The sequence below is a fragment of the Gopherus flavomarginatus genome, chromosome 22 (genome assembly GCF_025201925.1).
Source record: "Gopherus flavomarginatus isolate rGopFla2 chromosome 22, rGopFla2.mat.asm, whole genome shotgun sequence".
NCBI lineage: Eukaryota > Metazoa > Chordata > Testudines > Testudinidae > Gopherus > Gopherus flavomarginatus.
Genome location: NC_066638.1, coordinates 19,374,277 through 19,389,775, shown reverse-complemented (window position 1 = coordinate 19,389,775; position 15,499 = coordinate 19,374,277). Strand labels below are relative to the sequence as shown.

The following is a 15,499-nucleotide window of genomic DNA, read 5'->3' as shown; positions in this document are numbered from 1 at the left end:
CTGGGCCATTTGGGCACAAGAATAACTCCTGCTCTGTCCTGTTGAATGTTCTGCAGTACTCGATAAAGCAGGAGGATAGGCGGAAAGGCATAGTTCAAACTGTCTGTCCAAGGGACTAGGAGGGCGTTACCTCTAAAAAGTGGTCCTGAGCAGCCCTGGAACAGTATGTGCTGCATTTCCTGTTTGCCTGAAATGAGAACAGGTCCCGAGGAAGGGTTCACCACTGAGCTGTGTAACTTCCACTCAAAGTCAGCGGCAAAGTGCTAGCTGAGTCTGTCTGTCAGCAAAATCTGGGCTCCTGGGAGGTATGGTTCTGAAAGGGTGAAGTGGTTCTCTATATACCAGTTCCATAAACTGACTGCTTCTATACACAGGGGAATGGATCTTGCTCCTCCCTGGTTTTTAAGGTAGATTACAGTTGCCATATTGTCTGATTTATGAGAATGTGATGAGATTGGATTAATGGCATGCTTGTCAGACTGCTCTGAATTCCAGGAGATTTTCGTGCATTCTGGTTTCCAAGGGCATCCAAGTGTGACTATCTGCTGTGTGATCATCCATGTGAGTTGGCTCCATACAAAGAGGCATCTGTGATTACTGCCCTGTTGGGTGTGGGGGACAGGAAATGAATGCCCATGCACATTTGTGCACAAACTTTCCACCAGCTCAGAGACACTCTTACCTTGATGGGGATTGTCACTAAAGTATTCATGCTGTATCTGCTTGAGACATATACTGTCTGAAGCCAACCCTGTTGGCAGCGGAGGCAGAGTTTAGCGAATGGCATTATGTAAGTACATGATGTCACGTGAACCAAGAGAGAATGACAAATCCAGACTGATGTCCATGGGTAATGCATAATCTGACCTATCAGCCTGCTTCTGGCTTCGAATCTGTCTGTAGAGAGGTAAGCCTTTGCCCTGAGTGAGTTTAAGGTTGCGCCTATGAAATCTATAGTCTAGGTTTGAGCCAACAGACTTTTCCATGTTCATAGACATTCCCAAGGATGGTAGGAGAAAAAGCAGACACACCCTTCTGTGGGAAGGGTGAATATCAACATGAAAGCCTGCATCTTTCATATCGAGAACTGTGAACCATGTCTTTCTATTGCTGGTATTATCGATGCCAAGGTAACCATGTGAAATTTTATTTTGCACTAAAGATATAGATTTGGGTACCACTGGTTCTGAGGGGGGGTGTCTCCATTTGAATGGATGAAACTGGTAGTAGGAGACTCTTGAGCTCATTTAGGCTGATCTACCTCAGTGGGGGGAAGATTGTTCCAGTGGTACACATCTGACTATCTTGATGATGAGAGTCCAGTCCACTGGTAGTAGCATCAGCACCTATGTTGGGAAGCCACAGCTAGTGGATGGAATCAGACATGAACTTCTACCTGGTGAAGGGTGGACCTGACAATAGGAGAGATTGCAGATCCAGGAAGAGGGAGACATTGGAGCCTTAGAAGGCTGTAGTTTGTTGCCTCATGCTACCATAGTCAGTGTAAAGGAACTCTTGGTAGTCAGTGGTTCCTTACATGGCTGACACACTACTGACCATGAAGGAGCCTCTGACCATGTGGTCATCGTCAGGATTGATGGTTCTTGATCTTTGGCTCCCTGTGCTTAGTTGGCAGCATAATCGATGATGATGCAGGAAGCAATACTGAAGAAGCCGTGCTCTCACGCGCCTTCTGATCATGGCTACAAGGCTTAGGAAGACCTAAATCCTTGTGTCCTGGGTGCAAGGACTCACCCTACCTGGGTGGAGTTACTTAAGGATCCCTTCTCTTAAATATAAGAGGGGATCTATTTTTATGCCTATGAGAGCGTTTTTTATTCTTGTGAGAAGGCCCAGCCAAAGGGTCCTTTGCTCTAGTCATTCCCATTCCTGAGTCAAACATCGAGCTAGGCGGTGCTCTCCTCTATGTCTCAGGTCAATATACAGAGAGGTTCTCTCTGGCCTGGACCTGACTAGAGCCTAATGGAACGTTCCATTAGGTGCTTCCAAAGGTGGAGTTCTTGTGCCTCACATGTTCAGCTGGGAAAGGAGCAGCCAGTACTGCACTTAGCAGAGATATGAGCTTCTCTGAGATAGCAGAGGCACACTGGTGATCATCACTGACTGAAAAGGAGTAGGGGCAGGAGAAGCCATTCTTAACGCCTGGGCATAAACTAAGTCCCTCACTGGGGAACAAATGCTGATGAGTGGCCAGGATGTACGTAGGAGGTTTGGGAACCAGAACTGCTTGGGCCATTTGAGCAGGGTGAGAATGATTCATGTTCTGTCCTGCTGAATCTTCTGCAGTACTTGAGGAAGGGTGGGGATTCTTACTAACTACTATCTCAGATTCAGCAGCAGGGAGGACCTGAAAAAGCATCAGTCTGTTTCACCCCTTATGCCCCTGGCACAGACCACAAGGAGAGCAGGGATGCCGGCATAGACCTACAGACACTACTTGCTAGAATTTTCTGGTCTCAGGTGCACTGAGATTATGAATACACACAGGGATCAGCATTCAAAGAAGAACCTGAATTCTATCTCCAGTTCTGTCACTGACCTGTTTTCTCTGCCTTAGTTTGTCCATCTTTAAAATGGAGGTATTGATACTTTCTTCTAAAATCTACTGATGAAAAGCACTATAAGCTTTATTACGATCATCATAAAATAGCTTTTTCTAGTTCTGTTACTGTGAAAAAGAAAATGACACAATAAAACTGAACACCCAATATATTTACCTTTGTAGAGATTCCAGAATAGAAAAAGTTCTCCTCTGCTGGCAGTAGTGCTGCCAACATGCCCGAACAAATTGACACTTGGATCCCAGAAGACACGGTCAAAACATAATACCACCTAGAAATGAGAGGGCTCAAGAGTTAATAGGATCCAAAACTGAACATAAGCATTCTCTGTACAGCTTTTAATGAGGGGAAATCTCAGGCTATTACAATTCAGTGAATACAAAGCCACTTATCTATATACTGCCTTTCCATACAAAAGCATCATACGGTAGTTTGCAACCTGATTAAAAAGCTATGGCAGAGAGATCATTTTACCCACCTGGTATCAGTACATACCACCACACAATAGTTTAGAACAAGATGTGAGGAACAGCTCCTTAACTGAAAATGTAGGGAGAATTTGGTAGTGAAATTCTTTTTATTTAAAAGTGTGAACTCTTGCAGAAAGTGCCATGGGATCTTTAACAGCCACAATAGGTTGTAAGCCTCATTTGCATGTATGTCAACACAATGTCATCTAACTATGCTGGGGCATTGGTTCAGTAGAATCATAGAATATCAGGGTTGGGAGGGACCTCAGGAGGTTATCTAGTCCAACCTCCTGCTTAAAGCAGGACCAATCCCCAGACCCCTAAATGGCCCCTTCAAGGACTGAACTCACAACCCTGCGTTTAGCAGGCCAATGCTCAAACCACTGAGCTATCCCTCCCCCATTAGTGAATATAAATGCCCAACATTACTACCCAAGTTACCATACCAGCTATGGTCTTGCTTATACATTCTAGTAGGCACTCTTAAGGATCCGGATATCTAGCACATTAACCATAGTCTGTGAAACATTCAAATTAGGACTGTTGCTTGGAACTAGAGAGTCATCTGATTTAGCAGTGCAGGTACACTATGGTATCAGTCTAACTGCCATCTACTGTTACATATATAAACCCGTTCTCTGTTGTAAGACAAACTGCTTGAAAATTTAAAGACAAGCAAGCAGGTGGGATGAGTGGACATCTGTAGAGGAGACAAATGGTTAGATTACTGGATTTTTTATTTAAAATCCATTTTAAGAAAAAAAAGAATGAAAATATAATTAGCTAGTAAGGAAGTCCCCATAAAATAACTGTGGAAGAAGAAAAGCAGGAAAGGAAAATAGTTAGACAACTTGAGCACACTCAAAAATCTGGTCTCCCACTGACCAGTTTTCAAAACTCATGAAGACACGGTGATATACTGAAGTTTGGAGTAAAGTAGTAGTTATTAATGCTTCTCTTATGAAAAGGAAATGCGTGATGCTTTCTATCATAGTCCTTGAATTCTTATTTACATTCCCAGTAAAACAGAAAGAATAGTTACTTACCTTACAATAACTGCGGTTCGAGATGTGTTGTCTGCAGCTTCAACTTTTGATGCATGTGTTCCTCATGTGCATCAATACCGGATTATTTTTGAAAAGCAATCCATTTGTGGCTGCACCTGTCCCTTGGCTTCCCTCTAGTTCCCCATAGCCAACTTCAACCACCACTCAGGTCCTTTGCCGATAAAGAATCCTACAGTAGCAGAACTCCAAATCAGTTATCCAAATCAGGAGCCATGGGCTCCTTGTGGATAACACATCTCAAAGGACTATAGTTACTGTAAGATAGGTAAGCATTCTCTCCCAGTGATTGTCCATAGAGTCCATTCTTGGTGATTAACAAACAGTTGCCTAATTGCTTGGAGATGGGTAAGAGGCGTGCTACTTGAAGAGTGACTGCAGGACAGCCCTATCAAAATTAGCCTCCAATCTGGAAGCTTGCACGAGGGAACAACAAGTGGCAAACCTGCGGACCTAGCTCCACACTGTTGGTCTACATCAGGGCTGGCTCCAGGCCACAGCGCGCCAAGCGCGTGCTTGGGGTGGCAAGCCGCGGGGGGCGCTCTGTCGGTTGCTGGGAGGGCGGCAGGCAGCTCCAGTGGACCTGCCGCAGGCGTGGCTGCGGACGGTCCACTGGTCCCGCAGCTCCGGTGGACCTCCCGCAGACACGCCTGCAGCAGCTCCACCGGAGCCGCGGGACCAGCTGACCATCCGCAGAAATGCCTGTGGGAGGTCCACTGGAGCCGCGGGACCGGCGAGCGGCAGAGTGTCCCCCGCGGCGTGCTGCCGTGCTTGGGGTGGAAAAATTGCTAGAGCTGGCCCTGGTCTACATACATCTCTGCATGCTCTAAGGTATGGAAAATGTTATCCAAACAGATAGCAGAGGATGCCTGAGCCTTAGTGGAATAAAGTCTAATAAGACCAGAGAAATCTTTTCTAGCTAACTCCTGCTTCAATGGTGCCTATGAGAAGGGTCCCAGAAAAGGGGTTGGAACCACATGAAACCAGATGAGATACCCCTGGCTTATTACCTTGAGGACCAACCAGTCATCCTAGCCCAGGCATCTTACAAGTAAGATAAGTGGTTGAAATGGTCAAGTCAGGCCTTCAGTGCAGACATCAAATCTGTTGCCTGTTTGACACCCCAGGCAGTGAAGTAAGTGAGGAAGCAGGAGAGGATTGGTTCCAGAAATTTCTCTCTTCCTTGGGAGGTTTTGAATATCTTTGCTGAGAGTAGTATTTGCTGAGGTATTTGGCTCTGTGGCTTCAGCTTCAGTCCCTAAAATGTACAGTCCCAAAGATTGCAAGGTCACTTGCAAATCTTTAAATGTATAGAGCATTTCCTCCATACTACTGTTGAATAGCTCATTGCCCTCAAAACTGGAGGTCCCCATTGGTCACCTGAACCTCCCTCAAAATCCCAGATGCCTGCAGCCAGGAGGGCCTCCTCATAGTAAAGGGAATGGTCATCATTCTCGGTGTTGCGTTAGATGTTAGTGATGTTCTGGTCACGAGCTGACCTTAGAACATGAGGGATTTCATCTCCCAGTATTCTTCTGGCAGTTTATTCACGAAGTTGGAGAGCCTTTTCCAGATTAAAAGGTCACATTTTGAGAGCAGAGATTGGTAGCTGAGTACTCTCATTTGCAGGCTCATCAACAAGGAAACCTTCAAGACAAAAAGTTCTAACTTTTTTGGGTTCTTTGTGTAAAGAGTGGACTCTGGAAGACCTTGATCTATGGATTCTGCATGAACCACAAGGGAGCCAGGTGCAGGATGCTGATAGAAATACTTGAAGGCACTTGATAGGGAGGGTTCAGTGCTCTTGGAAGTAGCGGGAGTTGAAGCTGGCACATGCCGGATTGTCATGGCACGCATGAGAAGCCTTTGATTTGTGGGCATCACCAGTTTCCCTGGAGTCTCAGTCTGGAGGATGTTGAGAAGATTGTGCTGCTTCTCCTGGATGATCTCCAGTGGGATTTATAGATTCACAGATTCCAAGGCAAGAAGGCACTATTGTGATCATGTAGTCTGGCCTCCTGTATAACAGGGATATCCAGCATTTCCAGTATTGTCTTCATGAGGTCTTGGAAGTCCACTGAAGTTGCAGAGGGCCTCATCCAGAGAGGAATATAAAACGGGAGGTGGTCCTGCATGTTTCTGTTCGGGGGAGAGATCATCCTCACCTTCCATTAGTTGGGGCTTAATCAAACAAGAAGTTTAGGAAGGTTGTATCTGCTCCCTAGGAGAACGGGATCTGGCCCTTCAGATTGTGGAAGATGCAGGCTTTTTCCTGAATATGGATTCCCACTCCAAGAGGACCAATACGGTAATGGATGATGGGGGTAGCGAAGGGAAGGGCACATGGGCAGGTATCAGCCAGGCTGTTCCCTCTGCAAACTAGACTTTATGGCATTCCTAAGGGATTAATTCCTGTACTCCCTTCCAGACTTCCAGTGCACTAAGCATGGAGATGATGGGGCATGCACAGGGGAGGACTACATTCCTGTGAAGATGATGAGGAGTAAGGGAAGTTGTGGTCATGTCAGGAGTACATTGTCTAGGTAAGTAGACTGGGGCAGGGACAGTAACTGAGGATTTGGTGAAAACCTCTCTTAAGGCTTGCCTACATTGGGGGGGGCGGGGGAGGCATCATGATGATTAACTTCACAGTGTCTCTCACTGGTCTGCTCATTGCTTTTTTGAATAAGGCCATTTGGAGGTAGTGTACCAGCAGCAGCAGTAAGGACAGCTGACAGGGGATACAGAAGGGATTACTATCCAGATTGTTCCCAGATGTCCTTGACAAAGTGGGTATTCACCCACGAAAGCTAATGATCAATATATTTGTTAGTCTATAAGGTGCCACAGGACTCTCTGTTGCCTTTGGCTACGTAGATTGCCCTGGTAGAGGGTTTTCTGCTACCCATCAGGACCTGCTAAAGCTGTACTAGGCATGCTTGCTCTTCTGGATTTAACCATGCAACAGACATACCGTCAGGTGCAGGGCTGCGAGGTTCGGATACAGCAGTCGGCCACAGTTCTGGGAGAGCAAGTCCGGCTAGAGTGGTAGTTCTATAGGTTCCACTACTGAGTGCGCCACAGCTTCCTAAATCAGTGCTGGCAGGGCCATGCTGGTGCTAACAGGATTACCTTCATCTTGTCTCACTTCATCTTCAAAAGGATTCTGAACCAGCAGTACTGGTGGGAAGGCATACCGCAGTGCCTCTGACCATGGGAGCAAGAATGCATTGGAAAGGGAGCCTCTGTTGAGTCCAACAATTGAGCAGAAGTTGTGGCACTTCCTGTTCTGTCTGGACATGAATAGGTCCACCTGGGGAGTCCCCCGGCCTCTGGAAGATCACGCTGCCCACTTCCAGGTGAAGTGACATCTTGCAGTGAGATGAGAAGGTCCTGCTGAGGTGATCTGCTAGCACGTTCCTGGCCCTTGGGAGGCGCAAGGCCACCAAACGAATGGCATGCTGCACACAGAAGCCCCATAACCAGACAGCCTCTTGGCAAAGGGCTGATGAGCAAGCTCTGCCTTACTTGTTGATACTGCACAGGTATTGTCTGTTTAGTATTTGAACCACCTTGCCCATCAGGTGGAGGAGGAATGCATGACAGGCCAAGAGTATCGCCTTGAGCTCCCTGATGTTTATGTGTAGAGAGCTATCCTCCTGCGACCAGCGACCTTGCGTGCAGAGGCGAGCTCCTCACACCAGCTCTGAAGCATTGGAGACCAAAATCACCAAAGGGAACTCCTTCCAATGCTATTGTGTTGAGCACCCAACAATCTGATGTCAATCAGGTCCATGCAGCCAGGAAGGGACACAACCGGTTCAAAACCAAATTGAGGGTGGATGTGTGTGTGATTCTGAAGTTCAAGTGGGCCACTGTTCTCAAGCGCACCATCAAAATGCCTGCTGTGGACCCCCTGGGTGTCATCCAGGACCAGACTGGGCAGGCGAGGAGGATGAAGCACGACAACTGCGTTTAAACCCTTTATCCCATTCCTTTCTCCTACTGGTGCCTTGTTGCAGTGGCCCCGAAGATCTGGGCGGTGGAGGTGGCCGGTACTGATTCCTAACAGTTTGCGGCTTGTAAAGGCCCAGTGAACGTAACTTGGCCTGAAAGTCCTTCAGACAGTGCAGCCTAGCATCAGTCTGCTCTGAGAAGAGAGCATTCCCTTTGAACGGGAGGTCCTGAATGGACAACTGCATCTCCTGAGAGAGCCCCAGGGATTGTAGCCACGAATGGCGCTTCATGACCACAGCAGAGGATACAACTCTGGCTGATGAGTCAGCCGCAACCCACGGCAACTGGAGAGAGCCTCTAGCCCCTGCCTTGCCCTTCTCCAGAATGGATGCACACTGAGGTCCTGTAGAAGTGAGTCCTTGAACTTATTGAGGGAGTCCCACAAATTAAAATTGTATCTCCCCAACAGGGCCTGATGGTTTGACACCCAGAGCTGGATACTGGCTGTTGAGTAAACCTTTCTCCCCAAAAGGTCTAATTTCTTTGCAACTCTAACACACATTACTTATTAACTAAAATAAACTATGTACAAGAGAACAGTCAGTAATGAAGAAAAAAACGCTATCGCACTTGCAGATACAAGAGAAAAGATACCCTGACAACCGTCACAAGCAGTAAAAAGGAACTGACAAGGCACAGGGCTGGCAGCGCCTCACATACTGGTACATGAGTGCAGGACTCCAGAGGGGCCAAAGCTGGCCCTACGGATACTGCTAAGGCAAAAAAAATCCGATGACTGTGCACGTTGGCATGTGCACACCTACCATGGAATCAACATGAGCAAGCACGTGAAGAACTGGGATCGCCAGCATACGTTCCTCTCTGTACCTGCACAGCCAGGCTCTGAGATGCCATTCCCCTCCCTGGGCCAAGTTCAGAGCAGTGAGAACAATTGCACTTGGGAGCCCAGCTTCTGCGAGCTAACACATCTGATAAGTGTGAACCCCTAAACACTGGAAGAGAGAAGAACAAGAAGAGGCAGAGTGACTTGGAGCCTCCTGCTCATTTGTTGTGTGCTGTCCCCCAGAACTGTGTGTCCCTTTAAAGCAGTGTTTCAATTTGGTTTTAATTTATAGATTACAAAGCCAGAAGGTCCCTTTGGGAAAATCCTCTATAATACAGGCCATAGACCTTCCCCGCAAGAAGAGGTTATTCACCTTGTACAGTAACTGCTTTTCTTCCTGTGAGTGCTCCACTTCAGGTGTGCATGTGCCTCTCATGCCTTGATCAGACATTTTCAGGTAGCAGCATCTATTTACCCCATACATGCAACCTAAGCATCCTCCTGTCAGACACCGAGGTTTTATATAGGAGTACGTAGGAAAACCACTCTCAGTTCCTTCTCTACCCCAACATCCCTTAGTGAATGCTCTAAAGTGGAGGGGAAGGAAGACGGGAGTGGAGCACTCATAAGGACACACATCTCAGAGAACCACAGATAGAGCACAAGGTAAGAAACCTCCTCTTCCTCTAGTAGTGTCCTATGGGTGCTCCACCTCAGGGGATTTCCAAGCAGTATTCTGACAGAAGGAGGAGGGAGCTTCAGAACAAAGTCCAGAACTAAAGATAATACTGCAGAACAGAGGGTCGCATTGGATCTGGCAGCCTGGATAAGGGCATAAAGTTGGGTAAAGATATTTATAGAAACCCAGGTAGCGGCCCTATGTATTTCAGAAATTGTTACATTCTTCAGTAATGCTGTAATATGTTGCCTGAGATCTGGCCAAATGTCCTATCACCACATGTGGGGGTTGAGCACCTGTGATCTCATAAAAAGTGACAATTCAACCAGATATCCATTCTGACAGTCTCTAAGTAGAGAAAGATAATCCCCAGCCTCTATCTATGATGGAGATGAAGAGCCTAGGCGATCTTCAAATTGCCTGGTCCTATCTGAATAGAAGGCCAAAGCTCTTCTAACAACCAGGGTATGGAAATAGGATTCCTGCTGAGAATTATGAGGTTTCAGAAAATATACTGGTAGATGGATGGATTGATTAAGGTGGAAATCCTACAGAAATTTCTGTAAGAATTTAGGATATAAGGAGACTTTATTCTTGAAGAATACCATAAAGGGGGGAGGAGAGGTCTGCCATTAAGGCCCCAATTTACCCAACTCTACAAGAAGTGGTGAGGGCAACTAAGAAGGTATTGGAAATTATCCAGGCCTACGATGAAGTGTAGGTATTTCTTGTGTGATGGGTTTAATCGATATATGAAAACAGGCATTTTGTAAGTCAGGGCTGAAAACCAATTCCCTTCCTCCAATAAGAGAATTACAGTTGCCAGAGTCACCATCCTGAACTTTTGAGGCTTCACGTGCTTGAAGTATCTTAGATCTAAGATAGGCCTCCCTCCTTCTTTGGCACCAGGAAATACTTTGAGTAGAACCTCTTGCCTTGTTGGGGGAAGGGATCAGTTCTATCGCTTCTAGCTGGAGGAGAGAGTCAAACTGTTGTCTCAACACAAGCTCGTGAGACAGGTCCTGAAGAGGGATGGGGAAGGAGGTGGGGGTGAGAAGGCATGATGTAAAATGGATGGTATAGTCAGATGTTATGACCTCCATGACCCACTTTTCCATGGTGGTCAGTTTCCAAGCCTGCTGGATAACAGGAAGGCAGTCCCCTATAGGGGGGAGGTGGTCCAATGGGCACAAGTGTCACTCCAATACTACTTCAGAGGATGGGTGGTCAGTGCTGTCTGAAAAATCAGGCTCCTCTAAGGCATCTTAAGTTTTTTGCCCAAAAATTGAGGTACCCCAAATCACTAGGCCTAAATATTTAGAGAATAAACAGCACTGTGAGATTTTGTTCAGAACAGATCTTGCCAAATAATTACTAAATTAGAAGATGAAAGGAAAGCAGTTATTATATTTGAAATTTAGTAAGGTATTTAATTTTATATTTTGAAAGACAGCTCTTAAAATTGATTTTCATAGTCTTGCATTGAACAATGTTGACTGGTATTGGCTGGAGAGACAACAAAAGCATTGAAAAATAGTGAATTAGAGATTGGATGAAGGCAGTATTGAACACTAGATTATCTTCCATGATAGTGTAGAAGAGGAAGTCAACAATACAGTAATTAAATTCACAGCTGATATTACATTGGGAGTAAATGCAAACACCAATGAGGACAAATAATGCAAAATGACAGAGAGGTCTGAAATATGGACAGAAAATTTAAAAAAACATGCAGCTTGGAAAAATGCAGATAAATATATTTAGGGAAAATTTATCTGAAACACACACTCAAGGAAAGTAGTAATTTCTGTCAGAGATCTGGGGCAGAGATACAGCAAAGTAAATGTGTCTCTCCAATGGTACATAACAGCCCCCCCCCCCCAAAAAAAAAAAAGGCTATATCAATGGGTCTGCACACACAAATAGCACAGGATAGGGATGTAAAACTCCCTATGTCCTGTGTGTACTGCTCTGGCATGATTGCCTCAAAAATTGCACCCAATTCTGGACATCACTTTACCAAAAAGATATTGACAAATCAGAGGGAGTTCAGAGAAAGAGCAACAACAATTATCAGGCGACTTGAAGGAGAGACTAGAGATGAATGTTTAAAATAGCCAAACCTTGTGTATTTAGCTAATTGATTATTAAGGTAAAAGGGGGGAGGGACACAAAAGGTAAGAGTCTTCAAATACTAGAAGGATGAAAACACCAAGAAGGCAGAGAAATTATTGTGGTAATACAAGGAGATATAATTAGCAATTACAGTCATTAAATTAAGTCTGCAGAAATTTTAAAAGTCAACAAACATCTAGATTTAGGGAGATCAATTAGGTTGTAGAATAAAACCTGAGACATTTAAAACAAGACAGGGAGCAAGCATAACATAGCGAACAATTCCACAACAGCCGAGAGGCAAAAGACACCTAACTAGGTCTTTTCAGTTCTGACTAAGATTCAGGACAGTCAGTCAATACCAGGGACCCTATTCGGTATGCAGTGCAACCTGCTAGGCCTGCCTCACCTCTTTTTTTAAATCACACCTTCTCTCCCAATCCCTCTGGACTGTGTATGTTAGAGTTTCAGCAAGAGTAAATGCTCACTGGCGTTGTTCATATCCTCTCGTCACAATTTAACAGCTTTCAGCCCAAAGCAGTAATGGCGTGATTCCAGATTAGAGCATTTGAGAGGCATTAAAATTACTGAGTGAGCCTGAATCCCTGCAGATGAGCAAAATGCATGATTGTGGCCAAAAATGGGGACAGACAACTATCTTTTGTCCAAACACAGCACAGGAACATGGTGGAAGATCCTCTGCCTTCCAGCTGTGATCTGTCCAGGATAGGAGAGGAAAAACAAATTTGAAATTCATTGGGGATCCTTCAGTATGAAAAGGCCTCACTTATTTTTTCCACATTCTACAATGTCCTGGAAACATTTTAAAGGATCACAATTAAGTTTTAATTTTCCCATTACAGAGATGCATCTGCTACTCCTGGGGGAATTCTGCACCACTGCGCAACGCAGAATTTATGCAGATTTCCATGTTTCCCCTGCAGATTCGGGGCTGCAGAGCTACTGGTTGCCACTAGGGGCCGCTGAGCTCTGCAGAACCCAGCTCGCAGTGAGTGGAGTGCCCAGCCCAGTGGGGATGCAGGCTCTGCATGCCCAGCTTGATCCTCATTTTCCTGGCGACAGGAGAGGGCCCGTTGAGACCCAGCTCTGGCAAAGGGCGAGGAAGGGCAGGGCCACACCACACTGCGTCACCTGGCGGGACAGTGAAGGAGCTGAGAACGGGGCTCTGGGGGGAGCGAGGTGCCAGGCTTGGGGGTAACCCGTGGTGAGGTTCTGGAGGGAGCAGGGTCCAGGTGTTCTCAACCTTTTTCTTTCCGGGGCACCCCTAACATGCTATAAAAACTCCATGGCCCACCCATGCCACAACAACCAGTTTTCTGCGTATAAAAGCCAGGGCTGGTGTTTGGGGGTAGCAAGCATGGCAATTGTCAGCAGTCCCATGCCAAAGGGGACCCCGTGAAGTTAAGTTGGTCAGGCTTCTGCTTCAGCCCTGTGTGGTGGGGCTTGGGGCCCTAGGCTTCTGCCCACACAGCGGGGCTTTGACTTTGCACCCCGGACCCCGGCAAGTCTAACGTCAGCCCTGCTTGGTAGACTCCCTGAAACCGGTTCACAGCCCCACAGGGATCCCAGACCGCTGGTTGACAACTGTTACCATAGGGGTTTCTTTAACTCTCTACTCCTGGGGGATCTTTTTTGTTATCTATATTGCTGACATACTTGTTGACAGGTATTTTGAAATAAAATTACCAAAATAATTGAAACTAAAGTGATTATATTGTGTTATTTTGACAAATAAAATATGCAGAATTTTAAAATGTGAGCATAATTTTTAGTTGCAGAATTCCTCCAGGAGTAATTTTCACTGCAATGAGATACAGAGACTGTCATCTTACCTCACCTGTTCAAACTCGCTGTTAAGTGGCCTATGTAGAACATGCCAATTGAATATACGCCCCCAAATCAGTTAGGTACATTTGAAAAATCTCCATCTAAAAGAGATTACTTACTGTAATTGGAGGTTCTTCAAGATGTGTGGTCCCTAACTATAGTCCAAATGTGGGCACACACGTGCACTATATGCCTGAGTCTGGGAAGTTTCCTCCACACAGTGTCCACTGTCCAGCACATGCGTAGTGTCTTTCCTTGTGCTTCCAGCTGAGGGTATAAGGAGCGGTGCATGTTGATGCCACTCTAGTTCCCCTCTTACTGCAATGTAACCAAGTCTGAAGCAGAGGGGAAGGAGAGTGGGTAGTGGAATACAGATAGGAACCACACATCTCAAAGAACCTCCAGCTACTGTACGTAACCTCCTTTTCTTCTTTGAGTGATGGTTCCACAGAGACGCCTTGAGAGCAGTGATCAGTAGGACCATACCAAATTCACGGTCCATTTTGGTCAATTTCATGGTCATAGGATTTATAAAATTGTAAATTTCTCGATTTCAGCTATTTAAATCTGAAATTTCATGGTGTTGTAATTGTAAGAATCCTGATCCAAAAAGGAGTTGTGGGGAGTGGAGGGGAAGTGTTGCAAGGTTATTTTAAAGGGGGTTGTGGTACTGCTACCCTTACTTCTGCACTGCTGCTGGTGGCGGCGCTGCCTTCAGAGCTGAGCAGCTGAAGAGCAGTGGCTGCTGACAGGGAACCCAGCTCTTCAAGCAGAGGTGCCGCCAGCAGCAGTACAGAAGTAAGGAAAGCATGGTATGGTATTGCCATGCTTACTTCTGTGCTGGGGGGATGCTGCCTTCAGGGCTGGGCACCTGGCCAACAGCCATCTCTCTCCAGCTGCCCAGATCTGAAGGCAGTGCAAAAGTAAGGGTGGCAATACCATTACCCAGCTGCAATTTCCCTTTGGGTCAGGAACTCCAACTGAGAAATTCTGTTCTCCCACATGAAATCTGTATAGGATAAAAGCACACAAAAGACCAGATTTCATTGGGGAGACCAGATTTCACAGTCCGTGATAGGGTCTTAGTTTCCTTGTGGTGGTGGATGTGAAGAGGCTGATGGCAGAGCAATTTGCAAGATGTCCCATCCCACTGCTGCATCCATGATATGGCTGCTTGGGCATAGTGTGCTGTAAATGAGTACGGGGGAGAGAGAGCTGTGGGGGGGAGAGAGAGCTCAGTGGTTTGAGCATTGGCCTGCTAAACCCAGGGTTGTGAGTTCAATCCTTGAGGGGGCCACTTAGGGATCTGGGTCAAAAATTGGTCCTGCTAGTGAAGGCAGGGGGCTGGACTCAATGACCTTTCAAGGTCCCTTCCAGTTCTAGGAGATTGGTATATCTCCTATTATTATTATTATTATTATTATTTGCAATCGTCCTGCAATAGAATGGCCGATAACAGCCATGGAAGCGGCCTATGCCCAGGTAGAGTGAGCTGTAACATCCTCAGGAGGATTGATATCTTGTAGCATTAAGTATGCAGCCTGAGACCCACTTAGGGATCCTTTGTGAGGATATGGCTTGGCTCCTTGATCTTTCTGCCATGGCACCAAAGTCTCAGACTTTTTAAAGGGCCACGTTCTTTGCAGGCAGAATGCTAGGGCATGTCTGACGTCAAGGGAGTGCAGGTTAGAAGAGGCATGTGGTTTCAGAAAGAATACAGGTAAGTGGATTGATTGGTTGAGATGGAATCCGAACACAACCCTGGGTAGGAATTTGGAGTGTAGCCACAGTGAAACCTTCTCCTTGTGCAAAACTGTATAGGGAGGGTCTGCCATCATGGTCGTTAGTTCAGTGACTTCCCTGGCCAAAGTGATGGCTAGTAGGAGTGCAACTTTCATGGAAAAGTGGGTCATGTAAAGGTTGCCATAGGTTTCAAGGGT

The 15,499-nt window shown here is 46.1% G+C and overlaps 1 protein-coding gene across 3 annotated transcripts in view; it reads right to left on the bottom strand.

The window, feature by feature from the left end:
* KDM1A (lysine demethylase 1A) overlaps positions 1–15,499 on the bottom strand; it is a 157,012-nt gene that overhangs the window by 12,201 nt on the left and 129,312 nt on the right. For all 3 annotated transcript variants that reach the window (XM_050932307.1, XM_050932305.1, XM_050932306.1), the window contains one exon: positions 2,739–2,853. In XM_050932307.1, the coding sequence (XP_050788264.1) occupies positions 2,739–2,853 (115 nt within the window). The remainder of the gene's footprint in view (positions 1–2,738; positions 2,854–15,499) is intronic.